The 26,799-nt window shown below is 35.7% G+C and overlaps 1 protein-coding gene across 5 annotated transcripts in view; it reads left to right on the plus strand.

Moving 5' to 3' along the window:
• The window catches only part of CCNY (cyclin Y), a 268,660-nt gene that overhangs the window by 199,273 nt on the left and 42,588 nt on the right, over nt 1-26,799 (plus strand). For 4 of the 5 annotated variants that reach the window (XM_052000560.1, XM_052000561.1, XM_052000562.1 and 1 more), the window contains exon 3: nt 9,898-9,932. In XM_052000560.1, coding sequence (XP_051856520.1) covers nt 9,898-9,932 — 35 coding nt within the window. Of the gene's footprint in view, nt 1-9,897; nt 9,933-17,413; nt 17,867-26,799 lie in introns of those variants that run through there. The other variant, XM_052000564.1, reaches the window with a different exon arrangement.

Genomic DNA, 26,799 nt, shown 5'->3' on the forward strand with positions numbered 1-26,799 from the left:
GTAGAGACACTGTGCATACTCTTTGATCCAGCAATCTGATAGCCCTTTGGATATAGTTTTCTATTGCTCTCCAGAATGGTTGGCTCAGTTCACAACTATACCAACAATATATTATTGTCCTAGTTTCCCCACATTCCCTCCAACATTTGTTATTGTTTTTTCCTGTCATCTTAGCCAGTCTCAGAAATGTATACTGATATCTTCTGAATAGATTTTTGAGGAAGACTCAGGGAGAGGAAAAGAAAATAATTGCAACATTTTTTCCTCTAGAAGAACCTGGGATAGGTAAGATTCAAAATGGTACAAGTATGTGAAAAACCTTCAACACACAATGGATGCTCAAAGAAATGTCACCATGAGTAAAGATGGGAATTCTGTTTGGGGAACAATCATCTAACATGTCTAACGGGATTTAGTCCAACCTTGCAATTGGCTAATTAGTCATAAAATGTCCCTTTGATACCCTGTGTGGGTCTCAAATGTATTCTAACCCTGCCTAGCAAGTTAACTTTGTGCTCTTGGGCAAGTCATGACTTCTTTAAATTTTTCTCTTCTACTTGAACAGAAACAAGATCCCTTTTGGCTGCAATGTTTTATTTTTCTGTAGTTCTTTAAATCTGCTTAGATATTTAGCTCATTAATTTCTCCATAGGGAAAAAAAAATCTACAACCATGAACAGACACGGGAAACACCTGTTTTGTTCTGAAAGTCAGTTGGTGGTTGTCTCCATTTTGCACTCATATTTGCAAAAGACTAAAGAATGTAAGATGGTATTTTGCAGGTGTGTTGAATATCTTAGAACCCCAGTAGGTTTTCCTTGGGAATTAAGGATATACTTGTCTTCATAATATTTTTTTAAAATGATGAAGACTAAACTTTTCAGGTTTCTAAACCATTGATTGGAAGTATAATTGTTTCTCTTTTTAATTTTTAAAGCAGTGGTTAAAGTAATCTTAAATTTTGTTGCTTTTTTTTTCTTGCCCAAATTCTAAAACTTGCAACTGGATGTGCTTCCTCAAACTCCCACTAAGAAATAAACCCTTCACAATCTTCCAGCTGGTAAATGCGCACATCCAGGATTCTCTTCAGTTTCACTAAAACAGACAAACTGTTGCTCAGATACATTGTTGGATCTTATGGATACCTCTGTTGTAACCAGCTTGTACTAGTTTGTGTGAGACCTGATTTCTAATTTTTCACCATTTATACCTCAGAAATTGGCAAATGCTACAAATTAGGACTTGAATTATTGTGGTTATTGGAGGGTCTCGACTTAAGAAAGTGGTGGAGAAAATGTTAATGCCAGTTAAACTTAAAAGTGGATCATGAAATGTTTTTCCTGGGAGATCTGATTGTTAAAACTTTACTAACACACACCTCTGTTTTCCTGTTCGTATCTATTTGTGTTATGTTCAGCATATCACCAGTATTGCCACTGATTTTAATTACTCTCATGGCTCACCTAAGTGGGGGATGTAAAAGTGGCAAAAAGGGCAAAGAAGGAAATTTCTGTAGTTCCAGTTCACTTTAATAATTGCTCCTTTAAGTCCTTTTCTTCTCTAACTACTCAGAATAGGAGGGAATGACATGATAATCAGTTACTTTATTTTTAGCATCTGCGTTCCTTTCCCAATCTCAGTTGTGTTGATTTCCCAATCTCAGTATAGTAGGAGCTTCTCCTGGATCATGTCAGATATTGGCTTTTAGTCAGTTAGATCCTTATAGTAAATTGGATTGAAGACTGCCCTTTTCAGAATTAGGCCCTCCACGGTGCTGTCCTGTCCTTTGACAAGAATTTTTCTAGGATTTGGTCTTTTAGCTCTATAAGTCTGGAACTTTAGTAGTTCCTACAGGATTTATCATATTCTCCTAAAACTATGTCACATTATTCCAAGTTAAGGTAGATCCGCACCCATTATATCAGTTTGTTAATTTTCAATGGGTAATATCCTTTTCTTGTGACCAAATATTCTTATTCCCCATCAAGGGTTTCTTCCTTCTTGACATTAAGTCAAATTTATAATTAAGTTGCTTGGTGAACATTAGTGCCTTATGAAAATATTTCAATCACATAGAACTTGGTGAGCTTTCCTCATCCCTCTGTCACATTTACTTTGCTAGCAATCAGATATTTGTACTTACCAGATATGGCTTTTTTCCCCCCTCTTTGTTAATGTTGAAGCATCACTAACAAATTCTTACTCTCTATCCTAATTTTTTCCAAACTTCACTTTTTTGGATAGTTTTCCCTACAAACAGTTCATTATCTTAAGGGAAGAATTTGTATGGGAGATTTCTCTTAGACAACTATTCATATCCATGATGGTGGATTTTTGCGAATTTCATTTGAGTAAGATACTGGTCCTCTGACTTTGTTATTTGTCCCTTTTCTAGACCTTCCTCAGTTACATTTTGTCCCAGATGTGGGAAGTCCATTGACCCCTCCCCCCTTTTCTTTTTTCCTTCTGGACTTCTATTTACTGAATTTAGTTTCCTATTATAATAGTTTTTACCCTGAGTTTGCTTTTCCCCCATTTCCACTTAGAGGAGGATGGGTGGGGTCAGAGGCTTTGCCCATATTGCTGGGATATGTGAGAATCACAGGGATGGCTAAGAATCAGGGTCTGACTAATTACATTAGTCTGGTAAAAAATGATAGATCTGGGACATTAGCTAAAGAGATTCCTTTATACATTTGGGAGTCATGTAAAGGATCTTAAACTCACAGAACCAGAGCTGGAAAGGACCTCAGAGGCTATATCAACTTTCTTTTATAGTTGAGAAAACCAACACTCAGTGAGAATTGTGATTTACCCAAAGTCACACAGAGAGTAAATGACAATCAAGATTTAAAATCAGGTTCTTTAACACCAGGGCCAGTGCTCACATAAGAGAAACTATAAGAGAATCCAACCAAATTCAAATCCAGGTATCCTAGGAGAAGTTTTCTGGGCTTGCAGTGACCCCTGGGAAATGAAAACCATCTGAATTTAGTGAGCAGTTTGTGCTTTCTTTGACCCCAGCCTTTTATATTCCAAAATGAATTTTTTTCTTACCTAGTCTGTGTGTGTGTGTGTGTGTGTGTGTGTGTGTGTGTGTGTGTCTGATCTCTACTGCTAGTCTGAGTCTTTCATTACTTTTACAAAGCCAAATCCAAATTTATATCATCTAAAATATTCCTGTATCTCTGAACCCAGAAGGTACTAGTGAACACATATTCAGTTCACTTCAGAGTAAGCAGAATTCTATATCCAAACCTCTGGAGTTCTGTTTTGAATAAAGACCTCATTACACCTGTTCCATAGGATTTTATAGAGAAAGTTGCAAATATATATTTGCCTTAAACCTATATTAGATAACTGATTAATATTTGTTGATTCAATGAGTCCATTGTGGCTTGGTGGATAAAGGGCTGGATTTGAAGCCAGTAGAGAGGAGTTCAGACCTTAGACTTGCTTTTTCCTTCTGCTGGGACATATAAGTTATTCCATACCTTTCTGGACCTTATTTTTTTCTCGTTTATAAAAAAATTAGACTGTCAATGATATCAAATTCAGATAGAAATAGGGACCACTAAACTGTTCATAAGAATTTGTAAAAGACATAGTGACTTAGAAAACCACATATTAATATTATCCATGTTGTTTTCTAGTTTTATTTATTTTCTTAAATATCTTCCAATTACATTTTAATTTGGTTCTGGCTGCACCCTGGAGTGTTGTGGGCTAATGTGGGTTTGATCCCTCTGGACCGGATAACCTTTGAAGTTCCTTCAAACACTCCATCTGTGATTCTGAGCTCTGAATTGCATTCCTTTGAAATGATGTATAGATGATCGTTTCTACCCAATTGGCAGTTGTCTTTAGGTGACAAGGTGTCAAGGAAATGGCTCTAGATCTTTGATTGGGAGACCTTGCATTCTAGTCTCAGCCTTGCTCTTGACTTGGACAAATCCTTTGCTATCTCAAAGGGATAGTTTCCTCATTTGTAAAATTAATAGGTAACATCAGATGTGTTCTCCATTGTCATTTCTAGTTGTAAAATCCCATGATCCTTTTTGTCCTCTCTTGTGTAGTTCCCCATTTCAAAAGAAGGTAATATTAGTTTGATCAATTCAGGGACCAGGGGCAAAGGAGAAAGGGTAAGAAAAGAACAATAATAATCCACTCTGTTTTATAGTCAGGCTTATGTTGTCTATATTAGGAGAGATCCTGGATTATCCTTTTTTTTTTTTTTTTTTTTTTTTTTTTTTTTTTACAAAAATGGATCCTTTTGGCAGTCTGCTAAAGCCTATGGACTCTTAAAAATAAATATTTTTTAAAATGCATGAAATGAAATATATAGGATTGGAAAAAAACACCTGGTAATACTTAAGTACAGTTATCAAAATATATTTAAAAGACCCTAATTTAATAAATCTTGGTTTAGATAATCCCTAACATCCTTCTAGCTCTAAATTCTGCATGTTCTCTGCCCTCAAAGAGCTTTCAGCATAGTAGGAATCAGAATTTAGAGTCAGAAGGAATTTTACACAATTAATGATTAAATTCCTCTTTTAACAGATCAATAAATTATCAAATTGTAACTTGCCAGATTTACACAGATAGCCAGTAGCTAAGGTGATATCGAACTCCAAATTCAGTGTTCTTTTCACTATTTAGTAGGCTCTCGTTTGCTCTATGTGTGTTGTAGGGTGGTGGTAGAATTATTTTAAAAAAACAATTATTTTTAAAAGTGCCCAATAACTTTTTGAAAGTCCCATTGCTATGGATTGCATTTGTTACTATATTCAATTTAAAATTAATGAATTAGTATTTACATTTTTTATTATCATTATTGTTATTTTGATGAGTCAATTGTGGTCAAGTGACTTACCTAAGATCATACAGCTAGTACGCGATAAATGGCTGAGGCCACATTTGAATTCTGGTCCTCTTGACTTCAGGGCCAGTGCTCTATCCCATTTTGCCATCTAGTTAATCCCCATCTTCATATTTTTTAAAAGAATATCAAAACATCTTATAAATTGAATCTGAGACAATATTGACATCTAACATATTCCTTCTGTATAATTAAAACAAAACATGATTAAGACTATAATTATCTTCTAAAAAGGGAAATGTGACTAGTAATGTGTTCAGTTACTCAGGAACTCTGAAAACAACAGAAATTTTGATAGTTGTATTAATACCAATCTAAGGATACAGAGCATTAAAAAATCAAAATACCTCATTACAGATGACTTGGCATCTCTCTTCTATAATAATAAAACAAAGCAGCTAATGCACTCAGCCTTTCAGTGCCGATTATTCAGTGGTTTCCTTATTTGATTTCTCTATAGAGAGATGACAGAAAGAAACAAAGACAAAAAAAGGGAGAGATATTCTGTTTTTGAGTAGGATACTTTGGAACATTGCTTGCTGGTTAATCAGTAAAAATTTGGCCAGTGAATTAAGACTGGGGAAAATAAAAGAGAAATTTACATTCAGAGCCCTTATAAGTACTTTTTAAATTCTTAATTAGCTCTGGGTTTTTTTTTTTTTTTTTAAATTTTTTGGTGAGACTAGCTAAAGCTGTGTCATTTTCTCACATCATCACCCACTCCCACCACCACCACCACCATCACCATCATTATTTTATTATTATATGTTAATTTTTCTCTTTAGGGTCTTTACAATGAATCATGCTATTTAGTACAATAGTGCAAGAGAGTTATAAGTACCCTGGTACCTACTAATTGGTTAGTAGATTGATTAGTAGAAAAATGTAACTTCTGAAAAGCTGTGGTATGAGAGTGTAGCAGACTCTCGCTTTCCTTTTGCTAGAAGCTATACTTCTCTTAATGAAACCCTAATTAGCTTTTTTTGGCTGCCATAGCACATAGTAAGCTCTTTATAAGTGACTGACTGACATCCCACTGCTAACTAATAGTGAGCTTGTAGTCCACTGAAAACTATAGATTTTTTTTTTTTCAGAACAAATTAACGATTTCTCTCCCACTTTGAACTAATTTAGTTATTTTTTTTCCTTTGGGCCCAAGTATAAGACATGTACCCCTCTTTAGTTTCATCATCTTAGATGAATTAGATCAAATGAGATAATAATTGTAAAGTGCTTAGTACAGTGCCTGGCATATAGTAAGTGCTATATAATTGTTATGGTGGTTTTTGTTGTTTATTAAACCCAATGCTTCTGGCTTTTCAAGATACTCTTAGACTCTAATTATGTCTTCTATTATGTCTGTTAATTGCTTGCCTGGACTTTTAATTATCTGCAGATTTAATGAGCATACTCTCTATGCTCTTATCCAAGTCACTGATAAAAATTAAAGAGCATAGACTCCAATACAGACACCCGAGGTACTCTACTGGAGACCTCCTCCCAACTTGACATTAAATCTAGATTCATATGATTTTTATTACCTTTTAATTGGTATCCCATTTCCCCACATGAATAATATGAAACTTTATCAAAAGCTTTGCTAAAATTTAAGTAACTCAGATCCTTAGCATTCCCCTTATCTATTAGTTTAGCAATCTTTAAGAAAGGAAATGAATTTAATCTGGCATGATCTGTTTTTTTTTGTTGTGTTTTGTTTTTTAAAATGAAACTGCATGGGTTCTTTGTATTCACTGCTCTCCAGAAGACTGTGAGAATTGAAGGAAAATCTGTTCTCCCTGATATGGTAGTTTGTAGATTGTTGTTGTTTGTCCTTCACTCTGCAATGACATGCAGTGAATTGGATTTAAGTAAAGGAGGGCTGTGCAAAGTTACCACCTTCACTTTCTCCAACAGAGCTGTCTGGATCCAGTGGCAAAATATAGATCAGGATGACCAAAGATGGCCCTGGATACAGTGGAAGAGTAAGGTCTATTAAGTCTAATAACTGATGAATAACATTAATTAAGGTCTTCATTTGACTGAGGCAATGCTCAATCAGTGATTAAGGCTATGTAAGAAATGAAACAGAGAATGCCTTCTTTTACCTAGTCAGAGGAAAAAAAAAGATTGTAGATTAGTTTAGCTCAATTAAGTTGACTTTTCATCCTGTATTGTTAAATTCCTTTAAGGCAAGTTATTATAGCTTATTGGTATTTCTTGTAGCCTCTTAAGAATAATATGTGTTGTTATAATTCTTGATTAATTGATTAGGATATGACCTAGGAAACTCATCCGGTACAGGGAGTTCCTGGAAGGGGTTATACTTTCCACCAAAGCAGGATAACATTGTAGGTGCTTAATAAATATTTTTTGATTGATTGACAGTGCCTTCTCTATAAATTGTGGTCTTAGTGTGAGGTACATGGAGCAGAGATGTCATACGTAGGATATTGGGGATCCCTAACATTCCAGCATGCCTCTGAACTAGATTAATATATAATTGGGTGTAAAATGATCAGCTATGAATGACTTGGCTATTTTCAGCAACACATGATTCAAGACAATCTGAAGGATTTATGATGAAAAATGCTATCCCAAATCTAAAAAAAGAACTGATTGTGTCTGAATACAAATTAAAGCATATTTTTAAAACTTTATTTTTCTTGAAGTTTTGTTTTTGAGGGGAATGCATATTTATATTTTCTGTCACAACATGACTTCCCATGTAACTTCTCAATGTGAGGCGTGGGGAGGGAGGAAGTGAAAGAATCTGAAACTCAAAAGTTTTAAAAACAAAAGATTGTTTTACATATAAATGGGGGAAATAAAATATTAAATAATGGGGGTAATGTAATTGGGGAATATTTAACAAAATAAAAACAATAAAAGATAGTATCAGATTTTTAAACCAAGTCAATATGATGCCTGAAGGGACAGTACCGTTTAGTGGATTCTCATTTCTGTGTGAGCTTGACATCACTGATTTAGAGTTCTGAGGACCTAAATTATTTGCTCAGTATCAAATAGCCAGTGTATGTTGGGGGCAGGATCTGAAATATAGGTTTTTCTGATTTGAAGGAGAGCTAGCTCACTATTATTATAGGATGCTTTCCTTCTATAGATAAACATAATACAAATTAGAATCTGATCAATGTGTATGGGAATTTTAAAGTTCTGTGAGATCAACTTAAGCAGAAATGATGTCCAGTTCAGGACATTAAGGAAGGCTTTATGGAAGAGGTAACATTTGAGTTTTAGTCTCAGAATCATATCCTTTCCTGAAAATTGGAATATTAGAAATGGATCACCTTGTTCAGAGCATCTAGTTTCCCTTTGCTGCAGTTCAGTTTAATTTTAACAGTTTTTGGATTGTTTACTACATTTAATACTATGCAGGCTATAAATTTGAATGAAATAATGAATATAAGAATGTCTCTAAGGAATTCCCTACAATAGTGTTTTTTCCATTTCATCAAGTCTGTTTATTAAGAAATTTTCTTTAGATAATTTCTGATTTTTCCTTTTCCATCCCCTCTTGCAAAGATCTCTTTTCTTTTCCCCATTTTTCTTCTAACTCTCTTTTAAGATCCTTTTCAAATTCTTCCAAGAGAGCTTTGTGAAAAGGATACCAACTCATATCACCCTTTGGGGCTTCATCTAGAATTGATTTGCCTTTAGAATCCTCAGGGTTTGAGATCTGTTCTTCCCTTTCTTCATAAAAGCTGTCTATGGTCAGAGGTCTTTTTTTAAAGGTTAAGATTTTAAGACAAAGGGGCTACAGAACCTTTAGTTTGCCCTGAGGTAATTCTCCTAACTGACTTCCAGTGCTGGGCAGGCTTGGCGAGGTCCTGCATTCTTCTGGGGTTCAGTGGCTCACAATTTGCCTTTGAATCTGCTTTTGAGTGTCTAACAGTAAATCTGCTGAAGCACCGGCTTGTAACCAGGACAGAATAGTTCCTAAGAGCCTTTCAGTATATTCTCCACCCTGGCTCCCTGGCTCCCTGCCCCAACTCCTTACCCCAGGCTCCCTGCTCTGTGGTCTGGGCTCTGCAACCTCTCCCCCAGCACGATTGAAACAAACCTGTTTGAAAGTTTTTCCAAAATAGCTTCTTCTGGAAATTTGTTGTACTCAAAATATTTGTGGGTTCTGTGACTCCAAATCTAGTTCAGAGGCTTAATCTGCTCTTAGTTTGAGGGAAGCTTGGAGAAGGTCACATAAAGTTGAGTCTGCTTTCTGCCATCTTGTCTCTGTCCTCCTGTGAAGGGATATTTCAAAGTCAAGTCATTGACCACAATGATCAGTAATTGCCTCTACATGTATAATCTGTATCCTGACAGTAACCTGTATCCTGACATAGGCGTGTCATCATATTCCTGTCATTTTTTCATTTCTTTGGTCTGGAAATATTTTAAAGTACTGGCACAATGGGATAGTGTAATGGGCTTGAAGACAAGAGATACTGAATTTAACCTTCTTATCTGTGTGTGTCCCTGGGCAGATCATTTAAAATTTTCCAGTTTTCTCATCTTTAAAATGAGGATATTTATCTCATATAAGGATAAATAAGATAACACATGTAAAACATTTTCTGAACCTTAAAGAATTATATAAATGCTATTTATTATCATTAGTATTGTTATATTACATTTAGTTGGGATAGAAACAGTTTTCATTAAGCCTCTCAAAGTTAATGAGAACTTGTAATTTTTTAATCAAGGTCTTTATCCAGGTAATATTTTCCATATATTGTATCTTGGTTCGCCCCTACTTCCATAAGGGTCTCAGCTATTTATGTGTAATGCTTTCAGCTTCAGAGAGTATGATCTCAAGTGAAGATTTCACCCATTAGCCAAGTACAGAATGAAGTTTCTTCTTCAGGTGGTATTTGAGCAACAGGTCCCTGGTGGCAATGAGGGATGGGGCCATCCTGCAGAGGCTTAGCCAATCTCAGCCTTGTGAGGGAATTGTGGTTTCTGGCAATGTAACCTTTTTGTTGCATCTTTTGTTTCCACAGTGAGAGAAAAACGAAAGAGCCTCTTCATCAACCACGTAAGTGAAACCGCTTCCTCAAGCTGTCCTGGGCAAGTGATACGTTGGTGACACTTATAGTTGAAAACCTAATGATGTTTCCTGCTGACTAAAATTTAATTGTTATTATTTAATGCTATTTAGAAGATTGCCAATGATGCTAGGAAATGTATTTCTCTTTGTGACTCCATAATCAGTGTGTACTCTATTGAGATTCCAACCTACTGCTTTTTCAACTTAGAACATGTGTAAATATGCACTCTAGTGATATCACAGCTTTGCATTGAAAGCTCCCTCCCTTCTTCCCTTCCTTCCCTCCTACTTCCCCTCCTCTTTTCCTCTCTTCCTCCTTCCCTCTCTCCCTTCCTCCCTTTCTCTCTCCTTTCCTCCTTCCCTTCCTTCCTCCCTCCCTCCTTCTCTTCCTCCCTCTTTTCCTTCCTCCCTTATCTCCCTTCTTCTCTTTCTTCCTCCCTTCTTTCCTCTCTTTTTCGTTTCTTCCTTCCTTCCTTCCTTCCTTCCTTCCTTCCTTCCTTCCTTCCTTCCTTCCTTCCTTCCTTCCTTCCTTCCTTCCTTCCTTCCTTCCTTCCTTCCTTCCTTCCTTCCTTCCTTCCTTCCTTCCTTCCTTCCTTCCTTCCTTCCTTCCTTCCTTCTTTCTCTCCCTCCCTCCTTTTTTCCTCCCTTCTGTGCCTCTCTCTCACCTCCAGAGTAGTTCTTAGTGGACTCAGCAGTTGTAAGAGACCTTTTGTTACTAGAAGGAACAGTTCATTGCAGAAAACCTTGTTTTAAAAGGTATCCCCAGCTCTGCTCTCTCTGACTCTGGCTCTGGCCCAGCTCAGTAGGGAGTGATTCTTTTTACTTTATCCTTCCTTTAGGCTCAAGTGCAGCTGCAGCCAGCTACAGGTGTGACTTGCAAACTGTTGGCTTGCAAGGCTCTGGCTCCAGCTTAGCTGGGATATCCCAATGTACAACATGCTGTGGTGTCTTGGCTTGCATCAGAGGCAAGTTTTGATCACTGTTCCCCCATTCTGCTCTTTAGATATGCAGCATTTAAAAAAAAAAAATTCCCCCAAGCCACCAAATTTTTAGAAAGGGAAAATTAACATAAAGGTTTGTAAATACTCCTGTGAAGGTTTGTGGGGTATATTAGGCTTGAAAAAGAATTCTTCACTTTAAAAGAAGTTCCTCATTGGTTATTTTTAAAATGGTTGCATTTGTAATACAATTAAGTATTTCTTTAGATTCTTAAATACTTATTGAGAATATGGGAGCAAACTTGAAGGGTACAGCTTTAGAAAGTGAATATTAATAGAACCATAATAATTCTTTAAAAATCATCTGTGATATTAGAACATAGGTCAGTGGGGAATGGTTTGTAATGATTTACACAAACCTGGTTATGGATATGCCTTTCTTTAAAGCAAATCATTTTTGCTCAATCAATTCTTAATGATGAAATCTAGTGATCCCTACTCTTTGCCTTTCTTTGTCTTTTCTCCTATTGTATTTGGACATCTCACTTTTTATCAGCACTTTCCCCAATAGCAAAGGAAAGTGATAGAATCAAATTCAAAAGAAGAGTGTGTGTGTGTGTGTGTGTGTGTGTGTGTGTGTGTATTGTTCATGAATAGTATGAAGGAAGAATTTAATTCTTAGATTTATTCATGCCATTCTTCCACCCCTCTTCCCCCCATCATCATGGATATTAAATATTCAACTATATATGAAACATTGGTTTTGAAGTCAGAGGCTTAGGAGTTTGATTCTTGGATAGTTATTTGCTTGTTTTCTGACTCAGTAAGTCACTTAACTTACCTCAGGTTCTTCATCTATACAATGGGAATAATATTAAAATTAAGTATCTTGTGGACATTAAAGTATTATATCAATATAAGTCAATTACCATGTATGTAAGTATTTGTTTACCTCCTCCTTATTTCTCCTCCATGATATTTTAGACTGGGAAGACTATCTCCTACCATTAACTTCCCTACCACTTGTCACTGAAGAAACTTCTGCTCATAGACAGAAACTAACAAAAAATATTATGTCCATCCCAAGTGCAGCTCAGAGTGAGATAGATTCTCTCTCTCTGTCTCTCTGTCTCTCTCTGTCTCTCTCTGTCTCTTCCTTCTCTCTCTCTCTCGCTCTCGCTCTCGCTCTCGCTGTCTGTCTGTCTCTTCTCTCTCTCTCTTTTCTCTCTCTCTCTCTCTCTGTCTCTTTTCTCTCTCTCTCTCTCTCTCTTTTCTCTCTCTCTCTTCTCTCTCTCTCTGTCTCTTTTCTCTCTCTCTATCTCTCTCTCTCTCTTTTCTCTCTCTCTCTCTCTCTCTCTCCTCCCTCTCTCTCTCTCTCTTCTCTTTCTCTCTTTTCTCTCTATATGTATATATATATTTATCTACATCTATATATATCTATAGAGATATATAAGATTTATGTAGAGAGATTGATATAGATAAATATAGATAGATTATATCTATATATTATATATATAGATAGAGAGAGAACGATAGATAGATATAGATATAGATTTATGACTTGAATGAAGCCAAGAACCTCTCTCTCCTCTAGTAACTCATAGGGTTCCATACTTAGAATCAGGAAGATCATATTTGGGCACTGGTCTGGAGGGAGGCACATCTGCCTGCAAACCAGTCTGTCTGCAGTGGATCTAGCAACTCCACCTATTTGGGCATAAAACACCACAGCCCATTTGAAACATTGAAATATCAACACATTTCAAAATAAGGTATTTTTTCATCCATTCAGCATTCATTTTACTGACATGTATTAGTACTGGTTGCAGGCAGAGTGCTTGCTGGGAAAGATAACATTTTTATAAAAGACATATTTCCTATCCTTCAGAAATTCACAGAATTGATGAGGGCAGGATTTAAGAAACCATAGAACTTTTATTACAGGAGAGTTGCAAAACAAATTGTTATATTAGATTCTTTTTTGTAGTTAGCAGTGGAAATATATAAAATTGGGGTTACATTAAGAGCAATAAAACAGTGAAATGGGTTAAAAAGGTCTTTTAGGGGCATCTAAGGAGTACAGTAGTAGAGTACTGGCTCTTGAGTCAGGAGTGCCTGAATTCAAATCTGGTGCCAGACAATTGAAACTTCCTAAATATGCAATCCTGGATAAGTCACTTAACCATGATTGTCTGGCAAAAGAAAGAGTATGTGTGTAAAATGTTCTAACTTAGAGAAACCAGTTTGATTTGTAACTTAGAGGCAGTTGATGTCCCTCGAGAAGATAGCTGTGATTTCAGATCTAACCTTGGATACTTCAAAGCTCTGTTTCCCAAGGCAGGCCACTTAACTTGTTTGCCTCAGTTTCCTTAAATGTAAAGTGCGAGAAATAGTAGCACCTAGCTCTTAGGGTTATTGTGATTATCAGATGAGATATTTGTTTTAGGGGGGGGGGAACCACTTAACACCTACATCCTTATTTCTTTTCCCAAAGATAGAAAAAAAGAGTTACTGTTTTGTTGCTTTTGGGCTATGCAGTATTTTATTTAAAGTCAGAATGAATGATTATGTTGGTCTTTACAACAATCAGCCAAATAACGTAAATATTGTATTACACATAGCAAAGTATTTTGCATAATATACTTAAATAAAGTTAATTTTTTTAAAAATTGGAAATCTCTAATTTTAACCTGAGGTGAGCTGAAGTAGAAAACTACTATTTTAAATCTTAGGAAAAACCTATACCTTGTGTTATGTAGTCCTGGCACCCTACCAACACTTGGTGGGATTATATCTGAAATGTAGTTGTAGTATTGCATACCAACAAAATGCTGAAGCTGCATAACAAATCATGCTCTTCGGCAGTCCTAATTTAAAGATTTTTTTTTCCTCTGGGACTCTTTAAAATGAAAGGGCATTCTCTGAAACTTTTATTTCCCCTTCTGCAGCCATTCAGGAAAGTAGTAAACTTGCCATCTCTGAAGTACTTACTGTAGGCTAACTGGTCGTCCTCATTATTTGCAAGGAAGCCAAGTATCTTTTTTCCTTTCTTTATCAATCTTGTCTATATCTGTTTAGGGATTCTGATGTAATTATTATAATTTATTAGCTTTGTTCTTTGGGGTTTGACAAAATTAAATTTTTTTCCCCAAATTCAGCCTTTTAAGTTTTCTGCAGGTTAATGCAAAAATTTTTATTCTTTTGTTCTCCTGGTTTAGCTAGTCTAGTCACTGTTACGTGATTCCTGAAGTCTCTTATTGCATCTCATATTTAATGACTGGGGAAAAATTGATAAAGTGAAGTAATATTGAGAATTTATGTTTGAGGTGCCTTGCCTGTGCTCACACTCAGTTAGTAAATATCAAAATTGAGATTTGGAACCCAGACATCTTCTGACTCCAGGTTCGAATTACCTTCTGTTAAATGAATCTGGCTCTTAGGAGCATTATCATACCCATTTACAAGTAAGGAACTTAAATCTCAGGAAAATGAGCCTTTTCAATGTTCTTTCAGCTAATAAATGATAGAATTCGGAGGGGAATCCATTTGTCATGACTTCTGCCTTTCCATACCTTGTACTCTTTTTCTGTACCAAGTCTCTTAAATGCACTAAATACATTGAATTCCAGAGAAAATTACCAAGGGATGTTATTGAATCTATTTTAATTTGATATATTTGAAAATTAGATTTAAGAATAAACATGCCATATATGTCTTTTATATTTGTTTATGGCGCCTAGTATATGGTATTGTTGTTTAAAATTTTTATTGATATCTTACATTTCATATTACCTTCATTTCCAAATATGTCCTTCCTCCTTACTATGTAAAATTGTGACTTCTAATAGAGGAGGAAAAAAAAGAAGGGGAACAAAAGCTAAAAAAACTATTCAACACAATAACTGTCTTATAGTATATGCAATATTCCAAACTGTAGTCTACCATCTTGTAAGTCTAGCATCTGGTTTTATGTAAAGAACATTAATTAGCTTGGGAGTCAGAAAATCTATATTTTAATACCAGTTCTGTCATAAGTTGTGTGACCTTAAGTAATTATTGCTTTTTTTAAAAGTTCCCTTAGTTCAATTTCTTCATTTGTAAGATAATGAGTTGGATTTTAGATTTAGGGGGAAGGTACAAAGTGCCTTCCCCCTTGAAAGTCCTACTTCATTGTTAGAGAGTTTTAAATAGATAATAGATGGTAATGGAAAATAAATTTTTCTTCAGCCTCTTTCATGGCTACATCTCTGGGAATTTGGAGACAACAGCAGAAAGTAATATGTGAACATATTTGCTAGTTCTTTAGTTTATAACCAGTTACTTCAAGTGAACAGGAGTTTGTCTTCTTGAAAATGCATATAGACTACCCTTCCATAGTAAAGGTGATTTTTAAAAAAATTACATTGTAAAGCTTTTACTTTTGCTGATGAATTAAGAAGATAGTTAATCGGTTGAACTTTCCTGTGCTGGGCTTAGAAACTGCTTTATCAGATGATAGTGTGGATAACTGACAAGCTTTCTTGATGTGAGTTTTGATGTTCAAAGGATCCATTTCTCCAATTTATAATTTGATGACTCTGTTGAAATGTGATAGTTTGATGAAGCTTAAATCCAGTTTTGTTAAACCCTCAGATGCCTTCCTCTTTCCATTTCCAGAAAACTGAAAACCTAGACCTTTATTGTTAGTTTTCAACTTAGGGTATTTGAATGTGCTTTCTCTGTACTTGTTGTAGGGGTGGGGGTAGGTGACATCCTTAAAATTGTCTTAAAATCACCACTATCCTCTTCCTACTCAGAATTGGAATCTAACTCAGATGTCAAAATTAGAAGATAGCTCTGATGCTATTTGGACCAATCTCTTCCTGAATTAGCATCCCTTCTATAATTATAAATGGTCATCTGGTCTTTGAAAAACAGAGATAAAGATAAGACAAAAAGAACCCACTACTTCCCAAAATTAATTCTACTTTTTGATCATACAGTATTAATTATTAGGAAGATTTTTCTTATACAACACTGGAAACAGCTCTTCCCCATCCCCCTAAAAAAATGTTTCAGTTTGAATTTACTCATTGATTCCACAGCTATTGAAAATCTTGGCTTGTGGGCCCCCACTAAAGCCAAAGGACATAATGTTTTCCTCATAAGGTGGGAGCATATTCTTCTGCAATTCCAGGCATACCTTGGAGATACTGTGGATTTGATTTCAGTCCATTGCAATAAAGCGAATATAGTGAGTCACATGAATTTTTTGGTCTCCATTGCATATAAAAATCATGTTTATGCTATAGTCTATTAAGTATACAATATTATTTTATTGTAAAAAATGCATGTACCTTAATTTAAAAATACTTTATTGCTAAAAATGCTAATCATCATTTAAGCCTTTCTTTTTCCTGGTGGAAGGTCTTGCATCTATGTTGATGCTACTGACTGATCAGGGTGATGATTGCTGAAGATTGGGGAATGGTGGCAATTTCTTAAAAAAGATAACAGTGAAGTTTGTTATAATGATTGATTATTCCTTTCACAAACTATTTCTCTGTAGCATGATGCTGTTTGATAGAATGTTAGCCATGGTTGAATCTATAATTGTAGTCAATTTTCTCAAATCCTGTCATTGCTTTATGAGTTAAGTTTATGTAATATCCTTCAATTGTGTCTCAGGGACTAGGGAGGCATGAGGAGAAAGAGAGAGAGAGAGAGAGAGAGAGAGAGAGAGAGAGAGAGAGAGAGAGAGAGAGAGAGAGAGAGAAAGGAGGGAGGCAAGGACAACAAAAACAAAGTGAAACTATGATGAGGTCTTAATTCTCTATTTCATTTTTATTTATTTTATATGTGTAACTTATTACACATTTCTTGGGTTTTGAGCTGTCCTTAGCTTAGATCAAGTCTAAATCTCACTCTGTAATTTGATTATGTTGCTTATAATGCATTAGGTGGCACAGTGCAGAGTGCTGATCCCAAATTTGGCTTTAGATATTTCCTAGCTGTGTAATATTGACACACATCACTTAATCCTTGTTTGCCTCAGTTTCCTCATCTGTAAAATAAGGATAATAATAACTCCTATCTTTCTGGATTGCTGTGATTACCAAATGAGATAATAATTGTAAAGCCCTTAGTAGAGTGCTCAGCATATAATAAGTGCTATATAATATTATTATTATTATTATCATTATTACTGTTGTTTAATTTTACCCTTTGAAGCCAAGTAAAATGTCTAATTTCTTTTCATTATGGCAACCCTTTAGATCTTAAAGATGGCCTTCCATTCCCTTTTGAAATGTCTTCTCTAGTTCCTTCAACTATTTGTCATATTCTTGAAGCTCATTGCTATTCTGACCTTTCTTAATATTCTCCAGCTATTATTTCATTGTAACATCTCTTTTATATACATAGCCCATGAAAACTGGTACTTTCTCTTTAAGAACAAAGGAGAAAGAACTCAGTTACTGTTACTGTGGCTTTAAAAGCTAAGATGTCATGTTGGGAAAGAGGCAGTTGGAGTCACAGTTGGAAGGTGCTGATTGGATGGCAGAGATGCTTGCCATGAAGAACCTTTCTCTGAGGATGAGGGGAAAGTGAAGTTTTTCTTTTTGATCTGCTAACCAATTAAGATCTGTGACAGTCAGCCAGTCAACAAACACTTGTTACGAGTCTAGTGTTTGCCAGGCACTGAGGGAAGAACAGGAGAGAAGAGTGAGAGTGTGGGAGGAAGGACTTGTTTTTGTTTTTAATGGAAATCCTATAAAAAGAACTGAATATAATCTGTAAGGAGCTAGCAATTCAGTATATTTTAGGAGTGATTTTCCATTGTTATTAAAGAAAAGAGAGAAGAGAATAATATTGAAGAGAAATATGAAGAATCTTCATAGTCTTTGATCAGTTATCTGGAGTGAGATGAATACCTTGAGACTTGTTTCCAGAAAGTACAGAGGAATCATCTGCTGTCATTTTTAAGGTCTGAGGAGACTTTAAAAGGTGATATTTTGCTAATTGTATGAATATTTGGTAACTTTAAATATTTATTTAAGCATATGAGATGAGTAAAATAAATTCTAGAGACAAAGAAGGCTTCTCAGATTCATTAAATAATTAATATTTCATAAATTCGAGTGGGGGCTCAAATTAATGAGAAATTTCAAATTTATTATTGAGGAATATGTTATCAAGATACTCCTAGATTACTGTAGAGTGTGGGATTAACAAATTAAATATATTGCAACAAGAGTCAAATGGAAGATCAAAGTTAAGTGACCTACAAAAGAATGTGGTCAGTCTTCAGACTCTGCATGTTTGTCATATCCAGTTCATTTCTTGTCTGTGAATGAAAAAAAAAATCAACTGCCTTTTTCTTTGCCTGAAGGCCATGTTTTTGAACCAAAAACAGAATGTTCCGCTTTAAAACTTGAGAAACAAGGGGAGAGAGGGGGGGGGAGAGAGAGAGAGAGAGAGAGAGAGAGAGAGAGAGAGAGAGAGAGAGAGAGAGAGAGAGAGAGAGAGAGAAGAGAGAGAGGGAGAGAGGGACAGAGGGACAGAGACAGAGAATTCCTAATTCTGCTCCCTTATGTTATGAGGAAATCTAGTCCTTTCAGTTGGCTGCTCTTCATCTATTTGAAGATAGTTATCATGTTTTTCTCACCCCAAGTTTTTTCCAGGCTAAACATTCCCAGGAGCTTGAGATGGTTCTCATATGATGTGATTTAGAGTCCTGTGACCATTTTAGAGGCTGAGTCAGAGGAAATTTGCCCTATTATTTTTTCCTTTTTTAAACATTTTCTTTCATAAAATTCCTGGAAAGTCACATTATTGATTGCTACAGATGAATTGTCTTCCCAGAGAAATGTTATCACATAAGTATCTTTACTGGGATCAGGGGAGATTTCCTAAAAACATTCTTATCTTCGTATTGTCTGTCTGTCTGTCTCTGTCTGTCTCTCTCTCTCTTTCTCTGTTTCTCTGTCTTTGTCTCTCTGTCTCTTTCTTTCTCTGTCTCTGTCTGTCTCTGTGTCTGTCTGTCTCTCTTTCCTTCTCCCTCTCCTTCCCTCTCTTCTTCTTCTCTCTCTCTCTCTCTCTCTCTCTCTCTCTCTCTCTCTCTCTCTTTCTCTTTCTCTCTCTCCCCTTTGCTCACCCTCTCCCCTTTACTCACCCTCTCTCCCCTTTCTCCCCCTTCATCATCACTATCCTTTCTATTTCCCTGTTTACCTTCATCTCACATTCTTTTCCAGTCAACTCCCCTTTGACTTAGATGTTTATGAAAATGATTTGGAAAGCTTACAAATGTAAAATATGATTGTATTTCTTTTTTTATCCTTTCATTCCTCTTTTCTTGTGATTTTCTGACTTCTACCTTTTTATTTCCCTGCCAGTCAAAAACTCTTGTATATCTTTGCTGTGAGGTTACAGTATTTCTCTTGTGTAGTATGCCAGTGATCTTGAAGGTTATAATCCTTATACCAAGAGAGGCAAGTATTAGGATCCCTAACGTACTGATTTTCCAAGAAAAAAAAAAAAACAGTTTGTGAAATGGCTTGGGTGAGATCCTTTTTAATCATAGCAATGAGACTTTTGTATGTGGTATTAGAATTTGCCCCCAAAATAAACCACTGAAACTCTAAAAATTGTAATTATACAGTTAAGGAGTTTTCTAGTTTGATAAATATTGCTATGGGATTAAAGATATTTTTATTTCATACCTCCTCATGATTCTTTAGCTCCATTGTTGTAATTTTGGGGTTCTGAGGATGAGAGTAGGAATGTAATAGTACACAGTTTTTCAGTAAGTTGGTTTTGGCTCTCAGGTTTTTTCTGAATGCTTGATTTTCTTTCCATTCACTAGTTCATTTTCACTCTCACCCCATCTCCCTTTTAGCTTGCTCATCTTTTTTTTTTTTTTTTTTTTTTTTAAATCTAGTCAACTTATGCCATTGAGTAAATCTCTGAACTGAGAAAGGGGGAAAGTGTGAAGTTGGAGAAGAAACAACATCTTCTTTATCATCAGGATCAGATAATGCTTTGGGGTCTGAACTTAGTAACAAAAACCATCCAGAAGAAGATGGCACATTCTCTTGCCATCTCTTTATAAAATGTGGTGATTTGCTTTTCCTAATTTAATACTTCATTTATTTTTACTTCTGTAAGTGAGAATACATATATGTGTGTTTATGTACATATACATGTGTTTTATATATATATATATATATCACATAACATATCTTTTTCTATTTACTACCACAAACATCACCACCATTGGAAAACATGGAAAACATATGTTGCCTTCCAAAGTAGAGCTTTCTTTTTCTCTGCTCCCAGTGAATAGTGAGTTATAGCAGTGGATTATCCTACAAAATTTAAAATCAAGGCCAAAAAGAAGAACAGCTTTTTAAGGAAAAAGATTAAGGAAAGAAGGCACCACTTAAGTTTTGTTGACCTATGAAATTTGTTTACTAAAGGAGAAGGAAGCTTGCTTCATCTTTCTCTGTTGGCTACAGCGAGAACAGCTATTTGAGATTTGTAACAAACTAACTTGGGGGGCACTTAACTTAATCTCTTCGTAAAATATGTGAGACATCTTCTGTAAAATGGGAATCACTATTGCCTGTTTCCCTGCTTCACAAATTGGTTGTGGAGAAAATCAAGTAATTGGTATAAAAATAGTACATAAGATTTGTTATGTGTATGGCAACAACAAGACTACACGATGATTAATTCTGATGGACGTGACTCTCTTCAACAATGAGATGATTCAAATCAGTCCCAATTGTTCAGTGATGAAGACAGCCATCTACACCCAGAGAGGAGCTTGTGGGAATTGAGTGTGGATCACAACATAGCTTCTCGCTCTCTGTTGGTTGTTGCTTGCTTGCATTTTGTTTTCTTTCTCAGTTTTTTTCCCATCTTGATCCAATTTTTCTTATGCAGCAAGAAAACATATTTAACTTATTTAACATATATTGGATTACCTGCCATCTAAGGGAGAGGAATGGGAGGAAGGAGGGTAAAATTTTAAAAAGAAGGTTTTGCAAGGGTCAGTGAAAAATTACCCATGTATGTTTTGTAAATAAAAAGTTTTAATAAAATTTTTTAAAAATTAAAAAAAAGTTGTTATATAAATGCAGAGTGCCTGATGATTCTTCATGACCCTGGGAACCATTAAATGCCAATATTATCGATAAGGTTTTCTTGACAGATATGCTGGAGTACTTTGCCATGTTCTTCTTACATGAAGAAAGGTCATTATTTGCATATTACATGGCCATGATCTTTTTCTTTATGGATCGAAGGAGGAGACAGATCATGTCCCAAAGAACTTAGCTAAATGATTTTGGTCTTTGGGTCTGGAGCTTTAGTATCTTAGGTATTGGAAAATACCAGTGTGAAATTTCCCTTTTCCACAGCAAAACCAGCAAGTTGTATTAATTTAGAATATGAGAGAATTGCCTTGGTACTCAAAAGTTTAATCATTTGCTCTTGGTCACTAAGCTAATATATGTCAGAGGCTGAACCTAAAACCTGGGCTTTCTGATTTGAAGACTAGTCCTTTATCTCCTATATTATGCTCCCTTTGAATCATAGCTTACTAAATGAAGGATACTGTGAAGACTTGTATACTTCTTTAATGCAGCCAACTGGAGTATAAGCTTATTAGCATGACCCTGGATCCAAGCTTAGAACTTGTTGAGTTGAAAGGAGTGGCTATTTCTTCATCATATACCCTATTTCTATCATGTTTAAATTAAATTCAGGGATGCTTTACAAATGCATGGCTCATAAGTTAAGCAGATAGGAGCATACACCTTTGGTGGGTACACCATTATACCTTATGTATTCATCAGTCATTTTGACTCTGTCAAAGTGTTCCCTGCCTCTCCCCACAAACCACCACCAACCACCCCCATCTTCACTTGGAAATAAGCCAAGTCTGACTAGCCTGTATCAATAGGCTATTTTGCCAGTTTCTTTTTTTTTAATTTTTAATTTTCAAAACATGCATGGATAATTTTTCAACATTGACCCTTGTATAGCCTTGTATTCCAAATTTTCTCCTCCTTTTCCCCACCCCCTTCTCTAGATGGCAAGCAATACAATATATGTTATATATGTTAAAATATATGTTAAATACAATATATATAGGCATATTTATACAATTATCTCACTACATAAAAATCAGATTAAAAAGGAAAAAAATGAGTAAGAAAACAAAATGCAAGCAAATAACAAAAAGAATGAGAATGTTGTGTTGTGATCTACATTCGGTTCCTCCCTCAGTTTTCTCTCTGGGCTCTCTTCAACACAAAATCATTGGAACTGTATTTGCCATTTTCATATTAATGTATAGGGAATAGAATCTGTAACAAAGTGGGTACAAAAACTTAAACTCTGTATCTTTTGGGATAATCTAACCCTACCCTTCTTAGGAAAATTAATTTTTTTAAATCACAGAAGCAACTGAGCTGACGCTTAAAATGAACTGGTATGATCCCACCCAAAATGTACCTAACAGTATGGCATATTTCTGATTATTAAACCCCAGAGATGAAACAGTAATAGAAAATAGGTCTTTCAGATTGCTTCTTAAGCCTTCACATAAAAAAAAATACATAAATAGTATAAATGATAATAAACCAGGGCAGGTTTTTGTGCTGGAGTAGCTCTGCTAAGAAGCAAAGGCCCCAGGGCATTGCTCCATAGCAGTGTCAGTATCCTGCCAAGCAAACCTTTTTCTCCCCTGTTATTTCAGTCCTTGAGGATTTTTCTTACATCCTAAATGCTTCTCTAGGGCTGCCTCCCCCTGTCATTAGCTGTAATGAGGAAGAAATATATATCCCTATAGAGGAAATGTATTGTGCTATAATGGCACCTAGGGCTGACTCCATTTGAAGGAAGACAAAGTCGCTGCTATGTTGTACCCAGATCAGACCAGAGGCAAGTTCTGCCATACAAGGCAGCACTTTCTCTTGCTCTATTGCATTTCCAGGCTGGGCATTAATTGTTTTGCCCCAAGTACGCTGTCAGCTTTGTCCCCTTTAGCATTCAGTCTAGACCCAATATCTGTCTGGCCTGGCATCTCACGGCATTTTCAATTGAAAGTGATAGACACCACACACTTTCCTGGCTTTCTGATCACACTTCTGCCTTCTCTGTTTCACTCAGTGACATTTTCATCTTTGCTGTTTTCTCTTTCTTCCTCTTCCAAAAGAATGTCAGGTTTTTGTGGGCAGAGACCCCTTCATTTATGTTTTTGTATTCCAAACATCTACATGTTTTAGGCACCTAATAACTCACTACCAATTGCGTGGCATTTTTTGGTAGACTGCTAAAGATTGTGAGTGATTTCATTTGTTTTAAGCTCAATTTGTGTGTGTGTGTGTGTGTGTGTGTGTGTGTGTGTGTGTGTTGCCCTATATTCTGTTCTCTACTGTGCTCTACACACAATAGGCAAGCATTAAAAGCTCGCTAACATAGTAAGGAGGGGTTTAATTTTACTGGACTTTGATGCACATGTCACATAAATCCTGCTCAGTTTAGTATTGAATTTTTCCTTATCTTTTTCTATATCAAAGCTATACCCTTTCTCACTTTTTAAAAAATCATCACCCTTTTTGTGTATATTCAAAAGAATGAATAGAAGCTTGTAATTTGTAAACTTATTTTTAAAAAACTTGTAAAAACAAAAGTCATCAGTAAAGTGTGTTTCTCCTTCCCATCCAGCAAATGACAGAAACAATGACAGAAAAACAAATTACAAGGTTATTTCCTCCCCGTACACACAAGTGTTATATTCTCCTGGGATATATGCAGGGAACATTATTAGAGAACATGCAAGGGGAAATAATACCTAGACAAGGCATATGCATAACACATCTATAATGCTATAAAATCACCAACACCTTTAATTGTGTTTAATTTCAATTCATATTCTTTAAGATTTCATTTTTGCCTCCCTTTTCCCTTATAATTCTGATAGATAAATTAATATTATGCTATTATATTGGTAACTAGTTATTAATTTGTGATCTACCGTTTTCCTCGTGTTAAGATCCACTTCCTGAAAAAGTCCTTCAGTCTCTGGAGGGTATGACGAAGAAAAACAATTGTTCCTAACTCCCAAGTGCTCTTTAGCTAGATTGGAAATTACTCCACTCAACTGGGAAACCTAAATTTCTGTTTTAAGTATAAAGTGTCCTGTCCACTCGAGTCTTTGCCTAGAATAGGAGCCCTCTGTCCTTGATCCACTCCATTAGAGTTTAAGGCAACCAGCTCTTGAAAGAGAAAATTAGCTACAGAGGTCCAGATGCCTAGAGACTGCTGAAGCTCAATCAAGCCATGTTCTCAACAGGAGGAGCTGAAGACTTTTAGCTCACCTCCTCATTAAATATGTCCACCAATCAGAGTTGTGTTTCCCTTGTCTAGGGAGTTCCTTGTTAGAGAGTACACATCTGATTTAAGAAGTTTTTGAGTCTCCTTTGAGATCTGTGGTTACTGAAAGAAACCACTGAACAACTATTGTTTATTAGCTTATTAATTACCTAGAAACTGTATCTTAGGGATTTTCATTTATGACAATAACTTACATTTCTGTGGTACTTATTAATTCATATATGCTCCTCTCAGATATTCTCTATTTTTCAGGAGTGAAATCTTAGATGACAAAGAGCCTTCCCTAAGACCATATAGCTAGTTTATAAAAGAGCCAAGAGTACTCAGCTCTCTTTCTATTACCCGTGTTTCTCTATTTACTGTTGCTATACTGTAATCAGACCTGACTTAAATCCCCATATGGGTACAATTCTTGGTTATGAGATGTCTAGGGTACTTTACAAGGATGAAGTTTGTTATCTTTGGGGGGGACCCTCTGTTATAAAATGGTAACTTGTTCTTGGGCATACTTAACAACATAGCATGTCGTAGCATGTAAAGCTCATATGATACATAGAAGAAGAATGACAGAATTTTGTAGTGAGAAGATACTTCAGTGGCCATTTGGTCCAAGCCATACCTGAGAAAGAACCTCTGCTGCAGCATATAAAACAAGTATTCATCCATCTTCTCTGCTTGGAAATATACCTCCTGAGGAGAATCTCCTTACCTCTGTTTTTGGACAACTGTGATTGCTAGGAACCTGTTCCTAATGACTTGGGTCATTAAGCCCAAGTGTATCCTCCTGCTGCTCCTAGTTCTTTTTATGGTGGTGGGCTAAGGAAAAGGAAGGGAGGGAACAAAAGAAGGATGAAGCGAGGGACAGTTTTTCCTGGTGACAGCATTTCCAGTACTAATACGTAGCTGTGTCTCTCCCATGAGCTTTTTCTTTTGTAGAACTCAGCTTTTTAAAACTGTGGTCATGACCCCCATATGGGGGTCCCATAAACTGAACGTGGGAGGTGGGAAATTATGATTTATTATCAGTAAATGTTTGATTTGTATACCTATTTTATACATCTGTAAAGTTCCAGAGTCATGTAAAAATTCCTTGGGCAAAAAGGGTCACAAGTAGAAAAAGTTTAAGAAGTGCTGCTCTAGACTAAATAGCCCTGGTTCCATCAACTGATATTCCATATGTTAGAGGCGCACAACTTTGAACAATCCTGTTTGCCTTTCTCTGAATACTCTGACTTAGCAGCATCATTTAGCATTTCTAAAACTTGTCATTCCCCCAAATTAAAAATGGTCTTCCAAATGTTTTTTGAACCCAGGTAAGAGTGCAGAAAGACATCACTTCTTGGCTTTGGAAACTGGGCCTCTTTCAGTCATTTTCTGGGCTGCCTCAATATATTGCTGATCCAAATAGAATCCACTGAAAAGTCTCATAACTGCTTCAGACAAACTGTTGTCTTATCCTTCCTTCTCCTTTTTATAATTGGGAAGTTGATTTTTTAAAACTCAGGTATAAGACCTGATATATATCCATAAAGAATTTTGTTTTATAAGAGTCAGCTTATTGGTCTAGACTGTCAAAATCTTTTTGGATCTTGACTCCATCCTCTGTTGTATTAAATGGTACCTTCCAAATTTGTGTCATCTGCTAATGTGACAAGCATGTTTGCCTTTATTAAGTAATTGGTAAAAAAAAATTAGTCAACAGGGGCCCTTTATTGGTCTCCAACCCATTCCACTACAGATCTTGCCAAGTTGACATTGGCTCATGAAAGGCTGACTACTCTTTGAGACCAGCCATTCACCCGATTCTGATGTCACCTAATTGTATCCTCCATCTACTCTCCATCTCTCTGTATTTTTCACAAGAAAATAATAAGATACTTTAATAAATGTTTTACCAAAATCTAGGTAAAACATCTGTTTCCTTTATTTGATCTACAGTTTTAAACCCCTATTCCACCCTTCAAAAAAAAAAAAATCTGGTTAGTCTAACACGACCTGTTTTTGATAAAGCCAGTGTTGGTTCTTTGTCATCACCATTTCCTTTTTGAGAAATTCACTAGTTCTCCTTAATGAGCAAGTTTGGAATTTTACCAATTTATGGGCCTGTAGTTATATCTATATGCTTTACTGTGCATGGGTTCTGGAGATTTTGGAGTCAAGAATTTGGGCTCCAATACCAGTTTTACTTTCCTGACCCACTCTGGAATTTTGAGGTAAATTACTTAATCCTCTTTTTGTTAGTTTCCTTATTTCTAAGCTGAGACCTTTGGATTAGTTAATTTTAAAATTTTGATTCAACTCATAGATTCTTAGTCTTAATATTAAATACATAAATAATCATCATACTGATTATTGTTAACATTACATAATATTTGCAGTAATGTCTACCACATTCCTTAAGTCAAAATTGAAAACTTCCAACTAGTTTCCTAGGTTTGATTCAACTCATGGTTTCAAAGTTTTAATGCTAACATGCAAACACAAAGACATAATTATCATAACAATTATATAATGACATAATATTTAAGTTATAT

Source organism: Antechinus flavipes, chromosome 5 (genome assembly GCF_016432865.1).
Source record: "Antechinus flavipes isolate AdamAnt ecotype Samford, QLD, Australia chromosome 5, AdamAnt_v2, whole genome shotgun sequence".
NCBI classification, from domain to species: Eukaryota; Metazoa; Chordata; class Mammalia; order Dasyuromorphia; family Dasyuridae; genus Antechinus; species Antechinus flavipes.